General features: G+C 43.1%; 1 protein-coding gene across 2 annotated transcripts in view; it reads left to right on the forward strand.

Moving 5' to 3' along the window:
- The first annotated feature begins 255 nt into the window (after positions 1-255).
- Positions 256-19,791, forward strand: part of LOC144821266 (cytochrome P450 4V2-like) — a 301,369-nt gene continuing 281,833 nt past the window's right edge. The window contains exon 1 of one of the 2 annotated variants that reach the window (XM_078678090.1): positions 256-501. In XM_078678090.1, coding sequence (XP_078534216.1) covers positions 306-501 — 196 coding nt within the window. In that variant the 5' untranslated portion in view covers positions 256-305. The remainder of the gene's footprint in view (positions 502-19,791) is intronic. The other variant, XM_078678091.1, reaches the window with a different exon arrangement.

Here is a 19,791-nt window from a genome sequence, read left to right on the forward strand (position 1 = left end):
TTGGCCAACCAGGGACTGTCTCAAATAGCGTTTTCTGAAGTTCATGTGGCCATGGGTTATCTTACCAGTGCGACTCACTCTCCTGCTACTTATTCATGCAAGCTCCTCCTAGTGTCCACCCTCACGTTATTTATGCGGAAGAGACAGAGCTTCAAGTGCTGACGCTTTGATCTCTCTGTAAAAAGGGGCGGGAAGGCATATTTCGCGCAGCTCTAGTGATCCTTCATATATACCACCCCTGCTTCCTGCCTCGCACACCGTAGGCTCGGTGCCGTGAACATTTGAAGCTGACAGCGCCGCTCATAATGTTGCTGGACGGGGGCGCTCAGGCGCTATGGTGGACGGCTGGGGCCACGTTGTTGTGTGCTTTGTTTACTTTTTTCACACTGCCTTTGCTGCGTGACTACATCAGAAAATGGAACATTATGAAGCGGATTCCAGGTGTTAGCCCTACTTATCCTCTTCTGGGAAATTCGTTACATATGAAGCCCAACAGCGGAGGTAAAATGTGTGTTTCTGTCTACTGTGTCTCTTTCACAATGACCGAAAACGATTGCAAAAAATGTGGCTTCTGCGCTACATGTTATAATATATTGTTTGGCAAGAAATGTACCTCTTTCTCTTTTGCCGTCTACACTGGCGGTGATTCTTTAATCAATGTAAAGGTTTTAAGGGCATCTCACAAGCACGTTTTCTTAATGACACATGCCACTTACTATCAGAGGTGATGGGTGCAGTACTCACATCACACAAGGATGCCTGCTCAGACTAGTTTTTGAGACCAAGAAATTAATATAAGTACAGCCCTTGTTACTTGTTACGTCAAAGAGCATCAAAACATCTGCTTGCTTAATATCCCGGCATATTCAATTCATAAAACGTAAAACATCCAGGACTGTGAACGCCTAATGAAAACTATATCATTATTTGAAAGTAAATCCTCCTTCACTTTATTTTTACTTTCTTCAAACTAGTAAAACATACTAACGTTTTCCAAAACATCCTATTTTTAAAGTGTTATTTTGGCCTGATGAGACGGGAAAACTTTGTTAAGAATGGCTAAATAGTATTCGTATGGTCCAGATGCGATTGTAATTTTGTTGTGTAAAATGGAGAGTAATTAAGGAGTTGAAGAAAAGCCCCCTTGCTTGTGGGTGTCTTCTTGTACTATGGTAGTTATGCTCTCTGTTGGTGCTGTGTGATAATCAGCTCTCGTTCAGCAGTTGTGGAGTAGAGCTAGATTGCTCCTGCTGTTAAGGTGTGCATAGTCAAACTTAATATTAAAAGTTTTTTTCTGGACGAGTCCAAAGGCTAACAAAAAGTTACAGTAGTCTGTTTCTGATTGCCACGAGTTTGGATTTTTTTCCCTCCCCTTACCTGCTGAGCGGGACTAGGGTCGTATGGTGCCACTATAGGAGTGTCACAGAGCAGTGCTAACCAGACCCGTTAGACGTGCTTACTTTGTAAAACAATAAGTGCCTGGGCTCAAGCTTTTACTCAAAACCCCGCTGCCAGCTCTACAAATAACAGAGGTGTCCAAAACCCAGACTGTTTAGTTTTAAATACATTTAAGCCTCTTTAACCCACCACCAGACACTTCCTGCCCCACTAATGCAAGTTATTTTCCAACCCTGCGTTCTCACTTTGTCACAGTTTTCCGTCCTTCTTTTCCTCTTCTTGTGTTTCACTGAGAGCAAGAAAGAGAAAAGTTTGATCAGGAAAAAAAAGTGCCGGTCACCAAAAATGAGTGCTAGGGGTCCCCACCTGCCACTGGCTCAAATTAAGCACTGCAGCTATGCTGGTGGCGAGCCTTGTTTCTCTGGTCCGCACCAATTGCAGCCTCCGCTGCTGTCGACGGAATTCACCAGGCAATCCTAGTCTTATGTCTGTCTTTTCGGACTGACATACATGACCTTTGGATGTTAAAATGCCATTGCATATCTTCGAAATGCTGATTTAATTTGGAAGTATCCTGATCCTAAATGCTGGAAAAGCTGCAGCAGTGAGTTTGTTTGCGAGCTTTTGACAAGTTAGTCCCAGATAAAATACACTTGAGGCATAATCGGTGCCACTGGAATTATAGGGAAGGAAAAAGCAAAATTATGTGTCAGGGTTGACTAAATCATGAAGCAAGAAAAGGTAAATTATATGGCAGAATACAGCACCTTTTCTGATAACATTACTTCATTATTTTCATTGTCATTGTCATTTTTAGGGTTGAGCATGCAAGAGCATGCAGAGTTCATGTGTTTCACTTGTGAGACACTATTGAGTCCAAAAAGGGCTTTGGAGCCTGCCCATTGCTTACCATTTGTTGGCTTGTGTCACATTCTTCTTAACAGCTTAGTATTTGGTCGCTGCATGCCAAACCCAATTTTGTGTTCCCTTCTGTGGAGCCGGGATCAATCACTGATTGATTCAACTTAATCAGTGCCCATCCTTTGCTCATGATATGATTGAGGTACAATTTTGTCCTGTTTAGCTTCTAATGCCCTTCAAAGAAAAGGCAACATACTCAAGAGTATGAACCCCTGTATAAAAAAGGTAATGGGAACAGAACTGTACTTAACTCGGGTTCAGGGAAAGTAAACTTGCTTTTAGCTACATAACAGCATTATTGGCAAATCATGGAGCTGAATCAGCCTCAGCGTTTGATTTTCAATAGTAACTCTCTTCCATTTTGCCATCTTCTTTTCTCACTTTTCAGACTCATGGTTTATTTTTTGTTTTTGCACGTGGATGCAGCCATCAAAAGATTTTTTTATTTTTGTGTCCTCATTTTGCCATATTTCTTGCCGGGTTAGACTCTAAACCCTCTAGTTTTTACAAAGGGGAACCAGACCGTTGACCATGAGATGAATCGGAAGAGTGTTGGTCCGCAAGCATACTACTATTTCCACTTCCATCTCCTTAGAAAACTGAGACTACCCAAGGATAGGAGATAACATGGTCGACAGTATTGGACTGCCTGCTAAACACACTCCTGAGTAAAGGAGTGCAATCAACAGCACTGAACTGGATTCGATCCTTCCTGAGCAATCATACCCAGGCAGTGCATATGAGTCAGTTCCACTCAAAACCCAACACCACCGGCTGTGGGGTCCCCCAGGGGGCCTCATTGAGCCCCACTCTTTTCAATGTCTATATTTCATCACTGGCCGACATTGGAAGGAAGTGGGGCATTGGCATATGCTCTTAAGCTGATGATACACAGCTGATGGTGGCAATGGATGAAGGGCCTGAGACAACAAAGAAAAAGCTTCATGATTGTCTCTCCGAGATGGCCCAATGGATGCACAACCACTGCCTAAAATTAAACGCCGGCAAATCGGAGATTCTCCTGTTCGCGGGACCCAAACTCATATGGGACGCCACATGGTGGCCACCCACATTAGGACTGACCCCACTCCAAAACAACACGCGAGAAACTTGGGGATCATCATGGACGACGCCCTGTCCATGAAGGACCACGTCCGATCACTCTGGGGCAAGGGTTTTGCCATACTCAAACTTCTCTCAAAGATATTCCCCTGGATACCCCTGGATTGCAGACGCTCAGTCACCCAAGCCCTACTGGTTAGCCGCCTGGACTATGGCAACGCATTATTCGAGGGGATGAACGAACAACTCTTCTCCTGCCTTCAGGTCTTGCAAAACCAGGCGGCCAAACTGGTCTGCAATAAAGGCAAGCGAGACTCGGCATCGGAATGCCTAAAGAAACTTCATTGGCTACCGATGTGCCAGAGAGCTGCCTTTAAACTACTAAGTCACACGCACAGAGCTCTTCACAAAACTGGCCCCACAATTCTCCAAGGGAGGATCGACTTCTACGTCCCCAACAGGAATCTACGATCAAGTCAATCAGCTCTGGCCAAACCTAAGCGTATTTACAAAGTCAGAACAGGTGGCCGCGCCTTTTCCTACCTGGCAGCCAGAAGATGGAATGACCTACCTTCCGACCTTAGACACACCACAAACTATCTTCAGTTTCGACAAAAACTGAAAACCCACCTTTTCCCTAAAACATAACCCTTCCCTAAAACATAACCCCCCAGCAATGCCTCAGTAAATGTAAATGTAAATGTGCTGGACTTGTAAAGCGCACAGCTGCCCATGAGCGTCCCGGCGCTTGCTTAGGGAACCCGTCCTGGTATTCCCCTGTGAGAAACCCCGGCAGGGTGTCCACAAGGTGAAAGCCAGGCATCCCGCCACGAGGGGCCATAGTGGAGATTAAGCAAGCTATTGCCCAGAGTCACAGAGTGTGACCCCGTGAGTTGAGTAGGCACCAGAGCGAGAATTGTCGAGTCTGTGGAATTTTGAGCCCGAGACCCGCCGAGGCAGGGAATCAAACCCTGGTCCACGGTCAATCTCAGCTTCCAGGTCTGCCGCCTCTAACCACTGAGCCACGCTTCTCCTCAGTAGTCTCTCTTGGTTCACAGCGCCGTGATATCCCTTGGGATGAGTGTCGCGCTTTATAAATACCAAAATAATAATAGTTTGTTTTGATTTGCACATATAGATAGAATTATGGTCTTCTCCTCCGAGAAATCATTTATGAGTAATTTAATGTATAGACCAGTTGAGTGTGTACTTAGCTCGTGTAGATAGAATCTTTGTTAGTTACAATCATATAGTGAGGTGTGTGTATATATGTATATATATATATATATATATATATATATATATATATATATATATATATATATATATATATATATATATATATATATATATATATATATATGTATATATATTACCTACTGGCGGTCGCCAGTAGGTATATATAGTTAGGATTTTTTCTCTATGGGATTTTTGAAAATTCTATGTCTAATAACTTTGGCGTTTGTGGACGGAATTGGCTGAAATTTTCAGGAAAATGGAACATTTTGTTTCTGAGCAGCCCCTGAAAATTTGGGGGGGGGTTCGCCAAGGGGGGGCCGAGAAAAAAGGGGGGTCCCAAAACACGTTTTTCCCATGTTAATTTCCATAGGGCGGTTGGCCTCACTTTTAGCCCGAACGGCTGAATGGATTTGCACGAAACTTGGCAAAATTGTAGGGACTGGTAGCCCGATGTGCCTTTGCTAGGTCTCAATATATGTGCTCCAGTGGATTTTGAGAAATTAACGTTCAAAAAAAGATATATATCTGTAACAGCGCTCCGGGCAGCGATCCGGTTCGCGTACTTTTCGCGTTACGGAGCTTTGCGAAGCGAAGCTGATTGGCTCTCCGGTGTCTGTAAACATTCCAAACAGTCCGTAGCGGCCGCCATCTTGTCTCTCGGTAGGATCGAGAGACAAGAGGAGGCCAAAGCGAAGGGGCAAATGACCATAAGGGGGCATAGTAGATCCTCCCTGACCCCCTAGGTTTGATGTGGAGGCTTTAAAAGGGCCCCGCGGGGCAAAAAAACCCCAAAAAAAAAACGTTTTTTTTCGTGGGGTGCGCCCGGTACGCGTAACGGAAAGCGGACTGGGGAGCGTACTACAAGGAAACAAGAATGATTGACTTTTAACTTATTGTATGTTTATAGACTTTTTTTTGATTTTTTTTTTTTTCTGCTGAGTGACGTCTCGGCCTATCTCCACGGGATGTAGTCCCTACTATCTCGGCGTTTAATTTGAATTTAAAAACATTTGTATAGCGCACAAATACCACGTGGTTTCTTGGCGCTTTTAGATTGCGAGAGGCAGCAGGAGCGGGAAGGATCTAAAGAACGTGAGCTTGAGAAAAGAGCAGGGTTTTGAGGCCTTTACGGAACTCAGTGTAAAGGGATGTCATGCGAAGTTCCGCGGGGAGGGAGTTCCAAAACATAGGGGCCAGGACTGAAAATTTGGTTCCACCCGCCTTTTTCTTCCTAAACCGGTAAGTGGTGAGGAGTGCTTGATGGGTAGAGCGGAGCTCTCTGCCCGGTACATAGGGTTTAACGGCGGAGCAGATGAACTCCGGGGCAGTGCCCATTTTAGCCTGGAAAGTGAGACAGCCAAGCTTAAATAAGGCTCGCTCTCTCACTGGCAGCCAGTGCAATGCCTGCAATAAAGGGGTAGTACGGTGGTATTTAGGCAGGCCGTGAATCAGGCGGGCAGCCTGGTTCTGCACTAGCTGCAGCCGATGGATGGCATAGGCCGGAGCGCCATTATAGATGATGTTACCATAATCAAGGCGCGAGAGCACCATGGCCATCACTATGATCTTTAAGGCGGGGAGGGAGAAAAAGCGAGAGATCTTCCTAATGATTCTGAGAGAAAAAAAACAAGAAGAGACAACCGAATTCACCTGTGAGTGGACAGAAAGTGAAGAATTGAGAAAGATACCGAGGGTTTTAACCTTAGAAACAGGAAGCGGAGGGACACCGAGTGAAGATGGCCAGTGGGACCCAGGGGGACCGGTAGTGTGGGAGAGATAACGTCTGTTAACGTTCGATTCGAAGGAAATCAGGAAGTGTTGATAAACATTGTCTGCGCCATCTTGCCTTTTTTCAAATGCCACACTTTTGTCGTGCACGGCAGCCATTTTAGATGCCTTGACCAGACCCACTCTCTGCACGCTGTCGATCCTTAGCATGGCTCCCCACCCTCGCAAGCATCTCCCCCAGGCACTGGTCACCCCCGCTCTCTGTCTTATGCATGGGCAATAAACCTCCCCCCATCTGCGCTGCTCTTCCCTGAGAATCACACCCTGTGCCCGCTCGACACCTCCCTTTCGCCCTATTCACTACCGCACCCTCTGACACTCCTCTTCCTATGTGTCCGATTGTCCAGGCCGGTCCCAGGCTATCACCTAGCCCTGCAGATGTAGTTTATGGCCCCAGCTGTAAAGAATCACCCCTCTTCAAAGGAGTTACAGTAGATCAAGGCCCCCACCCGATGAGATCCGTCACACCACACACGTTCCTACTATCTGAAAACCATCCTGTATTGTGATTGGGGAGGGGACCGAGCCTGAAGCGGAAGATTCCAGGGATGCCTCTTTGTACATCAAAGTTTTTACAATTATGTGTCACATTAAAAATATATAGCACTCCAACAAAGTAGTAGGATTATAAAACTTTAATAACTTATAAATATATACAACGCAACAAAAACAGTAAATACATTTAAACATTTTTTTGAAAAAAGAAGCAACAATGGTCAGTAGCTGTGTTTTGTGCGAATAGTCCCAAGGCAGCACAACGTGCTGAGTTCTGGACGGCACCCAGGTGATGTTACCTGGGTGCCGCACTGGTTTTTGGTATCCTACAATGCAGCTACGAAAAACGGCGTGGGGCGTCCCGGGGGGTGCGGGGGGAGGCCTCGTCAGTAGCGGTCTGTTGTGCGAATAGTCCCAAGGCAGCAGAACGCGCTGAGATGTGGATGGCACCCAGGTGATGTCCAGTAAGTTGCCACACTGGTTTTGGTATCCTACAATGCTGCTCCAAATAACGGCGTGGGGCGCCCCGGGGGGGGGGGTGAGGCGGCGTGAACGGGCCTCCCCAGGTGGAGGCTCGTCTGCTGTAGTGGGGCGCCCCTTTACCGTTTCAGTTGCCATTCCGCCCGCTTTTGGTACACTGTGCCAAAATCCGCCATTCAGCTGAGTTGCGCCCACTCTTGCGGTGCAGCGATAGGCGGCTGCCACAGGACTCTCAAAATGGCGACAGGCTCTTTCCTTTTTGGGCCTGGTCCACTGAAATGGCCCTGGGACACCTTGGAACTCGGACGCTTGTCTGCTAGGTCTTGGACCCCATTCTCGAAAGCGTCCCCTCAGCCTTGAAGATTCTACAAAAGTCTTGGGGGCCCCCGACTCCTGCAGGCTTCCGGTGGGGAGCGGCTGCCATGATTGCTTGCGGAATGACCACGACGGAGCCACGAGATGGTGGTGCTTTCATGCTGACGCCAGCTTCAGTCTGAAACATCCAGAAACAAGGTGGGGCTTTCATCGTTTGGGAAAAAAAAATGTTTTAATCCAATGAAAAGTGTTATTTTTAGGTCATATGATCAAGCCTTCCATCATTAGGAAACCAAAAGTAAAATGAACCAATGAAAAGTTTTATAAACAAGTCACATGACATGTTATGCGGCATAGGGCTATAAAAAGCGTAGAAAATCCGTTGGCACGTGAGGCGGCGTCAGTAGCGGACCGATGTGCGAATAGGCCGAAGGCAGCACAACGCGCCAAGATCCGGATGGCACCGAGGTGGTGTCCAGCAAGTTGCCGCACTGGAGTGGCCATCCTACAATGCTGCGCCGAAAGTCGGCGTGGGGCGCCCCGTTGGCCTGTGAGTTCGCGTCAGTCAGTGGGGGCTGTTTGAGGATCTGATTGCATTGGAAAGCAATGTGATGCTGTGCGTCGCCCCCAAGATGGAGGTTCCTCGGCTGCAGTGGGGCGCCCCTTGGTGTTTCACTCGCTATGCAGCTGAGTTGCGTGCGCACTTGCGGCGAATAGGCCGAAGGCAGCACAACGCGCCAAGATCTGGAGGGCACCGAGGTGGTGTCCAGCAGTTGCCGCACTGGTGTGGCCATCCTACAATGCTGCGCCGAAAGTCGGCGTGGGGTGCCCCGTTGGCCTGTGAGGTGGCGTCAGTAGCAGACCGATGTGTGAATAGGCCGGAACCAGCACAAGGCGCCAAGATCCGGATGGCACCGAGGTGGTGTCATAGTTGAGAGTTCTGAGAAGCGGGGGGGGGAGGCGGCGCAAACGAGTCTCTCCCTCCATGTGGAGGCACTTCATCTGCAGTGGGGCGCCGAGATCCGGATGGCACCGAGGTGGTGTCTAGCAAGTTGCCGCACTGGTGTGTGTTGAAAAGATGGAAGGTCCACAGCAAGTCTATGTTCCTTCAGTGGAGCGCCGTCTAGCTGAGTTTCGCCCGCTCTTGCTGCTACAGTGACAGGCGGCTGCAACAGGACTCTCAAAATGGCGGCCTGTTCTTTGGATTTGGGCCTGGTCCACTAAAATGGCCCTGGGACACCTTAGAACTCGGACGCTCGAATTGTTTTTCCTTTCCTCTACATGCAAAAAAGGTAAATGCCCGGTACGTTACCTGCCTCATCTGCCACGATGTACTCTCCAGAGGAACCGAAAAAAATATAGTTATGGTAATTGTGGCAAATTAATTTCATGTGGACAGATGAGTGTTACTCTAATAAATACAGCATATGAACATCATCATAGTCGATGGTTGGTGGAGACATTTTGACTATATCCTGGACCTGCCCATCCTCGCCCAAAATGGCGCCGGAATAAATGGGACTCGTAACTCCTTGTTGTGTACTGGTTGCACAACCTTGATATCACGAGATACGTATGCAGTTTTGAAGCACATGGCGGGCGGGGACGAGAATTGATTGAAAATTTCGACATCCCTATTGATATTAAGTTCTGATATGTTATTGATTACTGTACTATTGAAAGTTCGAATTAACGTCACCCATGGTACTTGCCCGCAAATGTATATCTAGATAATTTTATTGTAACTGGCCCTGTCGTATTTTAATTATAAAATGTACGTCCACCGATTCCGCAACTGTTAGACACCTTAGTTCTTGCAACCTAATGGCCCGCCCGTTACGTTCCTCTACAGTGTAAATGTCTCCTCATCATATACGATTACAGTTTGCTCCGTGGCCGGCCCACGTGGTTATAGGCCCGTATTTGTATACTGACATTTTCACAATAAAGGTTTTTAAAAGAAAACATGGTAGTAGTATTTACATTGGTAAAGTTTTTAATAATAGTCACTGTTTTCGAATCAGTAAAAGGCAAGTGAAATAAAGCAGTCCAATTACATGAAGGGTAAAAGGTATAATACGCAGGAACGCAGTAAAGATAAATGGTCAAGGGCTGTTGTGTTTTCTACTCCTGCAACATAAAGTGATCGATAAGAATCTGATATTCAGGCGTATCGGCGACTAAGACAGCAGGCCGAGCCTCTTTTGCTCAACGGCTCCGTCATGGGACGAAGAAACGCCCTTTTTCTCGAAAAAGGAATATATTTTACTTGCAGGACAGTTGTAAATTTTCCGGGAAAGTACATTAGCCTGGAACATTATAACATATATGTTTAAGAAAAAATAATGTTCGAAAGCAATAAAAAGCGTAATTTTTAGGTCATATGACCAAGCCTTTCATCATTAGAATAAGAAAAGTAAAATGAAAACCAATGAAAAGTTTTATTAACAAGTCACATGACCTGTTATGCTTACGTTACGCGCTGCGCGCCGCGCCCCGGATCGCTTCCGGGAAGCTGCGCTTCGTGCACCGGAGCACTTCCGGATGCGCTAATGCGGCGCGTCATATGACGCATTACGCGACAACGCAGGTCCAGAATATAGTCAAAATGTCTCCACCAACCAGCGGTCGGAACACAACCCCTTTCAGCAGGCTAAATAGTTCTGTTAAATGACAACAGAAGGGACAGGCAACAAGAACCATCAGTCAAAGAGGGGAGGGCAAGTTCTTCTCTACCGGGTCACGTTGGGGCGCTACCGGAACTGATCGAATTGGTAGTCTACAGTGTTTCTGGATGTTTCAGACTGAAGCTGGCGTCAGCATGCGAGCACCACCATCTCGTAGCTCCGTCGTGGCCATTCCACGAGCAATCATGGCAGCCGCTCCCCACCAGAAGCCTGCGGGAGTCGGGGGCCCCCAAGACTTTTGTAGAATCTTCAAGGCTGAGGGGACGCTTTCGAGAATGGAGCCCAAGCCCTAGCAGACAAGCGTCCGAGTTCCAAGGTGTCGCAGGGCCATTTTAGTGGACCACGCCCAAATCTGAAGTGCCGGCCGCCTTTTTGAGAGTCCTGTGGCAGCCGCCTATCGCTGCACCGCAAGAGCGGGAGCAACTCAACTACATGGTGAGCGAAACGCTGTAGTCGCAAGAGCGGGCGGTAAACAGCTGAATAGCGGAAGAGGCACAGTGTAGCAAAAGCGGGCGGAATGGCAACTGAAACGGTAAAGGGGCGCCCCACTACAGCGTGTCTTCAGGTCAAACGGATTGTGGGACAAGGTCCAGAATGGAAGAGTCACCAAAAGGCAAAAAGTTCCGCTTGACCCCGGGAGCCGGCCACCTATGTCGGGGGCGATCTCAGGCCACACCAGGGCAACACGACTTGGGGAGGGGGCCGGAGCCAATCGCCCCCTCCGAGTCCGCGCCATCACACCGTCCCTCGGGGGCCTCCGTCAAGCGGTTCAGGGAGGCACCGCATCACATTGTTTTCAAATGCAGTCACGTCCTCAAACAGCCCCCACTTACATTGAGAATAGTGAAGCTGTAGCAGGTGCAAATAAGCTTCAGACAGTCTAACAAGCACTCCTCAAAACTTTGAACTATCAGAGTGCATGAGTTTCATGCTCGATCGATTGAGCTAGCCGGATCGGGCAACAAAAAGTATAAAATAGTTATGTAAATAGTTATTTAATAAAATGTTTTACCCTGTTACTTTGCTAGTGTGTTGTATATATTTGTAATATTTGCATAGAGTTTATCGTTATTTTGGGCGGGGTGGGTGGCGGAGCCGAGCTGTCTTGCAGCCATCATGGTGTGGAGTTCAGTTCATCTCACTAGTTTCGTATTTCTCATGAGGGGTTGTTCCTAATGTTTCTATTTTAGTGAGGTCAAAAAGAGATCCCATTAGTGGCCTACTGATTTTGCTCGATTCCTTTTGTTTTTTTACACGATTTTTCACTATCTGCAAAGACTAAACAGAGTATTGCGACTCTGTGCTTGTTTGTAAATAGAGAATGAACCAAAGAGAACCAATTCTAAAACAGTAAATGCTTGGATAACAATCAATCAAATGGAGAGAGAAGCAGGCACGACGGATTACAACGGGGGCAAAGGCCTGCGTTAACTACCCTTCACTATCTGCAAAGAGAGAGTACTCCTAATAGAAATGAGGGGGGGGGGCAGCATTCAAAGCAGATCAGTGTGCATAAACACGAAAATGTTTTTACTTACCACGTACTTGACATTCGACAGCTTATGATATTTGCTATTAAAAAAACATTGAAATTCACTGAAAAAACCATAGGTTAGAGACCATATATAGTTAGGAATTAGCATTTAAAAAACCTTGAAAATTCACTGAAAAAACCATAGGTTATAGACCATATATAGTTAGGAATTAGCATTTAAAAAACCTTATTTTACTCACACAAAACCATTGAAATTCCATATATAGTTAGTTGCACTAACTATATATCGCGCACCCGCAATCCACTGCGGAGGATGTCACATATTACATCATTCATGACATGGTCAGTGACATCACTGATGACATCTCAAATGACATCACTGATGACATCTCATTTGACATCATTCTTGTGCTAATACGATAAACCTCTTCAGACTATAATATACCCTTAGATACACTCAGTGTATACAGACACTCACACACTGTCACTCATCCATGGAGTTACTCACACACCTAGTCAGTCATGCAAAGAATCAATCACACCTCCATTTCCTCAACTATACAGTTATACACACCTTACTTATTCAAACATATACTAACACATATTTACTCTCTTATACAATCCCTGATACAAGTTCACAATGATCCATACAGCCACTCACACATTCAGTGGCTCTCATGCACAGTTATTTATATATGCCAACTCTCACATGTACTGTGTTTTACATATGTACTTACTGTGACATGTAGCATTGAGATATCCATTCACTCATCAATACACTCATGCACACAGTCAACCGCCCATGTAGCTGTTTCCACATGCACTCTTGAACTCATACACCTAGTGAATCAACTGCTCACACATCTATGCACAGAGTCACACACCTCCCAGCCACCCCCACACAAACTCAATCTCCCATACAAATACTTGGGCAACCAATCAATAACACATATAGCCTCTCGTATAGCTAATGATCAACACATGCAGCAGTTTACATCACAACAGACATACTGAAGCACACATTCAGACAGTTTAGTCACTAACCCATGCATTTAGTACGACACATTTATTCACTCACTCATACAGTCAGTCATGCACCTACTAAATCCTTCATCCAGACACTTATACATCCACTCATTCTTCAATATATCAAACATATTTAAACTTTACAGAAACACACAGTCACTGGATGATGTCATCAGTGATGTCATCAGTGATGTCATTTGAGATGTCATCAGTGATGTCATCAGTGATGTCATTTGAGATGTCATCAGTGATGTCATCAGTGATGTCACTGACCATGTCATGAATGATGTAATATGTGACATCATCAGCAGTGGATTGCGGGTGCGCGATATATAGTTAGTGCAACTAACTATATATGGAATTTCAATGGTTTTGTGTGAGTAAAATAAGGTTTTTTAAATGCTAATTCCTAACTATATATGGTCTATAACCTATGGTTTTTTCAGTGAATTTTCAAGGTTTTTTAAATGCTAATTCCTAACTATATATGGTCTCTAACCTATGGTTTTTTCAGTGAATATATATATATATATATATATATTCACTGAAAAAACCATAGGTTATAGACCATATATAGTTAGGAATTTGCATTTACAAAACCTTGAAAATTCACTGAAAAAACCATAGGTTAGAGACCATATATAGTTAGCTGGACATTTTATTGACATAAAACCAATGAAATTCCATATATAGTTAGTTGCACTAACTATATATCGTGCACCCGCAATCCACTGCTGATGATGTCACATATTACATCATTCATGACATGGTCAGTGACATCACTGATGACATCACTGATGACATCTCAAATGACATCACTGATGACATCTCAAATGACATCACTGATGACATCATCTAGTGTCTGTGTGTTTTTGTAAAGTTTAAATATGTTTTACATATTGAAGAATGAGTGGATGTATGGAAGACTGAGTGTGTGTGTGGCTGGCTGGGAGGTGTGTGACTCTGTGCATATCAATGTGTACTTGTATCAGTGATTGTATAAGAGAGTAAGTATGTGTTAGTATATGTGTGAAAAGTATGGTGTTCTGTGTTTAACTGTATAGATGAGGAAATCGAAGTGTGATTGATTCTTCACAGGACTGACTAGGTGTATGAGTGCATATGATAGTGTTGTAATAATGAGTGACTGTATGTATGAGTGATTGTATGGGTGAATGAGTGAATGTGTGTGTAGACGTAGGAATCAGTGAGTGCGTATGTAGTAACTGGTATTGGTGTGTCATGATGTCATCAGTGATGTCATTTGAGATGTCATCAGTGATGTCATTTGAGATGTCATCAGTGATGTCATCAGTGATGTCACTGAAGTATGGTGTTCTGTGTTTAACTGTATAGATGAGGAAATGGAAGTGTGATTGATTCTTTACAGGACTGACTAGGTGTGTGAGTAACTCCATGGATGAGTGGCAGTGTGTGAGTGTCTGCATAGGTGTATGAGTGCATATGATAGTGTTGTAATAATGAGTGACTGTATGTATGAGTGATTGTATGGGTGAATGAGTGAATGTGTGTGTAGACGTAGGAATCAGTGAGTGCGTATGTAGTAACTGGTATTGGTGTGTCATGATGTCATCATTGATGTCATTTGAGATGTCATCAGTGATGTCATCAGTGATGTCATTTGAGATGTCATCAGTGATGTCATCAGTGATGTCACTGACCATGTCATGAATGATGTAATATGTGACATCATCAGCAGTGGATTGCGGGTGCACGATATATAGTTAGTGCAACTAACTATATATGGAATTTCATTGGTTTTATGTCAATAAAATGTCCAGCTAACTATATATGGTCTCTAACCTATGGTTTTTTCAGTGAATTTTCAAGGTTTTGTAAATGCAAATTCCTAACTATATATGGTCTATAACCTATGGTTTTTTCAGTGAATTTCATTGGTTTTTTAACAGCTAATATCTGTAGCTGTAAAATGTATTCTTCTTTAAATCCAAAAATATATTTTATATGTTTATTAATAACTTTTTTGTAAAATATTTTTTTTTCTTCGTTCCCGCTTCGCGAATCGGGAAGCTTCCCGTTAGCTGACCTTGATGCCGCGAAATAGACCACGAGCCGGTAAACGTTTCTTTACCGCAACTGCCGCGTTAGAAAACAACATCGTGACGCCTCCCGTCCGCATGACGTTTCGCGTTGTCGCGTGATACGTCATATGACGTGCTACGTTAGCGAACTCGTACGCTTACCGAGTCGCAAAGCACAGGTTTCTGGAAGCAAACCGGGAGGCCCTGCAAAGCGCGTAACATACACACAGCAGGTCATGTGACTTGGTAATAACACTTTTCATTGGTTCATTTCACTTTCGGTTTCCTAATGATGTAAGACTAGGTCATATGATCTAAAATGAACACTTTTCATTGGTTGAGAACTATTTTTTTTCCCAAATGGTGAAAATCCCTCCTTCTTTCCTCACTCTGACTTTCATCATTGTGAGAGAAAGACCCTTTGTTACCAGTGAGCAATGGCTTCTTTACTAGCTTCAGCTGGTGCTTCCCCACCACCTCCACCACATCCAAGGAAGAGTGGACCACCTGCTAAAGTTATAATTCAGCAAGAAGACGAAGAAGAGGAACAGGACGACCTAGATAATCTCCCTATTATGGCCAGAAGATCTGTTGTACCGGAAGTAACGGGACCAGAGGGCAGGGAGATGGTGCCAAATATACAAACGAGATTTCGTGAAGTAAAACAAGTCTGCCTACATTGCAGTGGATTCATTTGCTACGCAGAAAGTAGCATCACTCTGATCAACAGAGCTATTGACAATCATGCTCATGTTTGTCCGAAACTCCCCAAACAATAAATTCTTTTTTTTTGTTTTCTTGCTCCTGTTGAGCCCTTTACAATGAATCGTTTTCGTTGCCCCCTCCGAAAAAAAAACAAAAAAATTATAAAACTGTTCAGAAAAATTCAAAAAAAGTAAAAAAATGTTCAGAAAAATAATAAAAAAAATATAAAACAAAAACAATTAAAAAAAAAGTTCTTTTCAGAACTACCTCCCCGTTATTAAAAAATTGGTACAATATTTGCAACTGTGCCAACCTCTATTTCTCTTAGTTCGCTTCCCAGTTCGCTCCCCGGTACGCGAACCGGAAGCGAACCCAAAAATTTTTTTTAAAAAAAAGAACAGTAAGTATAAGGGAAGGAAACAGACACTTATGTTAAAAGAAAGACAGCTATAAGGGAGTAAACTAGAGATACTATTACCCGTAATCCACTGCTGATGATGTCACATATTACATCATTCATGACATGCTCAGTGACATCATCAGCAGAGGATTGCGGGTAACAGTATCCCTAGTTTATTCCCTATAGCTGTGTTTCTTTTAACATAACTGTCTGTTTCCTTCCCTTATACTTACTGTTCTTTTTAAAAAAAAATTTTTAGATCAGTCAGAAACAGTGAAAGTAATGAAATATAAAAGACTACGTAGAATATGAGGACTGTATGCAACAACTTTGACACTTACAGAAGCCTCACCTTCTCCATGCCTCCTACACAGTTCTACATGTACATCATAAATGCAAACAGAACAGAATTAATTATACATGTTAAATGGTTTATTTTTGCTGTTCTCAGAATGTATCAAATTTCACTAAAACAGTGACTTGAAGGTATTCATCATATAACAGCGGGGAAAAAAAAACACAATCAAAATGATTGTGTTTAAAAAACCCATACAACATTAAAAATCAGAATTCAGAACTCCTTAAAGTTGACTTACTTTCCATGACGGCCAAGGATGTCCTATGAACAGCTTACACTCTGTTGTGCTGTTATTACTTTCAACCCGCCACTTTCTGAAAGAAAACCTCCATCGTTTTCAAAAACATGTTACATACAATAAATGACTTCTTGCTCTCTACCACAAGATTCCACAAGGCCAAATCTTGTCAGAGCCATGTATAACTCTTGGATTTCTTGTTAGCCAATCCCGTCTTTTCGCATTTCCACAACTTTCAGAATTAAAATGTTGAAGATCATTTACACAATCCTGGACTAGTAATATCTTCCCCTTCTTCCTCAATCATGTTCTACATTTCCTATCACACTGATACTGCTTACTATGAAGCAGACTTACACTACCTTTATGACTAGTACAATTATTTAATTCTCTACATCACTTTTAATCACAAAGCAATGTAAAACAGTAGACAGCATTGCAGACTTACATTCCCTCTACTCCATGTTTTGATTGGCTGCTTCAATTAGCTTATAAAAAGAAACAGTTTTTCTGAACTCATTCAAAGTGCACGTATTTCTCCATAAAGTCCAGTGTTATGGTAAGAAGTTATGTCTCTGTACTACACTTATCCTCAAGGCCAAATCGTGTAGGAGCCATGAGAACTTCTTGAAATTCCTCAGAGCACATCCCGAGATTCTTTCCCTAAAATTTTGGTTTTAAAAACACCAGGTAAGAGTTTTTAAGGTCAAACGGCAATTTTTTTTTGAAAATTAAAACAGAATCATTGCAGAATGACCAGCCATTTCTACACTTTAAATAAGCTGTATAATGTCCTGATGTTATTGAAGGACCATCATGATATATAATTGCTACAGTTACAAAAGTCCTTCCTGATATTGACAACTGTGAAGCCACAAAATTTTTAATTAAAGTTGTCAATTTTGTTCCATCAGGCCTACATCGTTGGAACATTAAAATGACATACTGGCCATATGTTCGTATAAATAATGTGGACATCATTTCAGATTTACATTGGCTACACTCCATGTTGTGATCAGCTGCTTTTACTAGCTTATTAAAAGAGACTGATTTACTGTCTGGCAAAGTTAAATATATAAATCTTTCTGAGTCTACACTAGTAGTACTTGATACCCTACAGTTCTCGCAGTCATGCTGCCATTGATAAGAAAGCCCAAACAGGTGATCTACATCTACACCTTCATCATGCAATACATCAAGCATGTACATTAAAAACTCCTGACAATCTTGCTGACTATTTTGAGAGAATTGTGTTTGGCCTGAAAATCTGTCTAACAGATTTCGAATTTCAGACACACTTTCTATGTTTGTTCTATCAGTGCTACATTTCTCTAACACAGAATTTAACAAACTGCAAAATCTTTGATCAGAATTGACCACAATCTCTTCTTTTACATTTTCTAGAGAAAACAAAACATTAACTACTACATTAGCATAGCAGTTGACACCAGAACTGTTTTCAAATTGAAAACCAACAACATCTTCAACAGAATCCTTTTTGTTTCTGCTTGTAATTTCAGGTTCATCGACTTTTCGTCTTTTTGCTACAACCTCCCCAGTATTGGTCACATTTCTTCGTTTCCGGCCTACCACACGTTTCTCAAACAAAGGATACTGAGGCAAATGTGGCGCATACTCTCTTCTCAACCTATTGTATTCCTTAACACAATCTAGATCCGCACAAATGTTTGTGACATCACACTCAATCAAGTACAATCCCGATAAAGTCCTAACTCGTGACAATGCCACATATGCCATACCCTCCTTGAACACAGAACTGCCAATATTCACCAATGCACAGTCTACACTTAAACCTTGCGATTTATGAATTGTCACCGCATATGCCAAGCAAACAGGAAACTGCTTACGACGAACATATAAGTCTTTTACAAGCAAAAATCTACCAGAACAACGAGCAATTAGCTGTACTTCCTCAATGCCATCAAATTTAATTTTTAAAAATTCAATTCCATCTCTATTTCTGTATTTCACAAAATCAACAACATTACCCATTGATCCATTTACCAGACCTCTTTCAACATGTAAATTCCTTCTTAAAATTATACGGCAGTTCAAGCACACATTCAGAGTCTTTTCAAAACCCGCAGTTTTAGATATACTCTTCTCTAATGAATCCAATTTTGTTTTCAGATTCTCAGACAAAATAATTGTTGATCCCATATGCTCTACTCTGTCAATAGCTTCCAATTTCACAATCTCTTGCTTTTCTAAATGCAACATTTTGTTGTTGAATTTGGCACATTCTGCAAGAGTTGGCATCAAACATATTCCAGATTTTTTCTCAGTAACTTTCTGAAAAATATTCTCAGGCACAACATCTTCGTCTGGATATAAATTTGTCAGTAATCGTGCATGTAAAGCTTCTTTCCCATGCTCGGTCACTTTTCCAATTCTAACATCTTGTAGAATAGTCTTGTAAACTTCATCCTTTGCCTGACGCATATTTTCATGCAGTTCAGCATAATTGAAGTTTAACCATATATTGACGTTGCCAATACTCCCTAAGCACTTCCTGGTATCTTCATGCGTGAGCATTTTGAACACAGGTTGCCCTTTCACTGGTGTCAGCTGCAGAAGATCTCCGAAAACAATGATGTGTTTGCCACCAAATAACACATCATACTCTGTTTTGAGAACTTCTTGCATTCTCAAATGCACAAAGGCAAGCATGACATTGGAAACCATGCTTACTTCGTCAATGATAAGAAGTTTCATTTTCCTCAAGACTCTTGAAACTTCAAAACAAGCATCTCCAGATAGCTTGTGATATTCTAATTTGTTGTCATGCTCCACTGGCAGCATCAGTAAACGATGTAAAGTAATCCCTTTAATGTTATGTGCTGCCAGTCCAGTTGGAGCGGTGACAACACAAGACAGCGATGACTCTGTCCATTCCTGCAAATAACATGAAATTGCTTTAATAAGGAAACTTTTTCCAGTTCCCGCTTCTCCACTCACGTACAGTCGGACAGGCTTCAACGACGTACATGAGCACTCTTTCTTGTCATGACTTAATCCATGATCAATTTGCATGGTAAGTTCGTCATATATTTTCCTCTGCTCAACGTTGAGTTGTCTTTCCAACTCTTCTAAGTTAACC

This window comes from Lissotriton helveticus, chromosome 2_2, assembly GCF_964261635.1.
Source record: "Lissotriton helveticus chromosome 2_2, aLisHel1.1, whole genome shotgun sequence".
NCBI classification, from domain to species: Eukaryota; Metazoa; Chordata; class Amphibia; order Caudata; family Salamandridae; genus Lissotriton; species Lissotriton helveticus.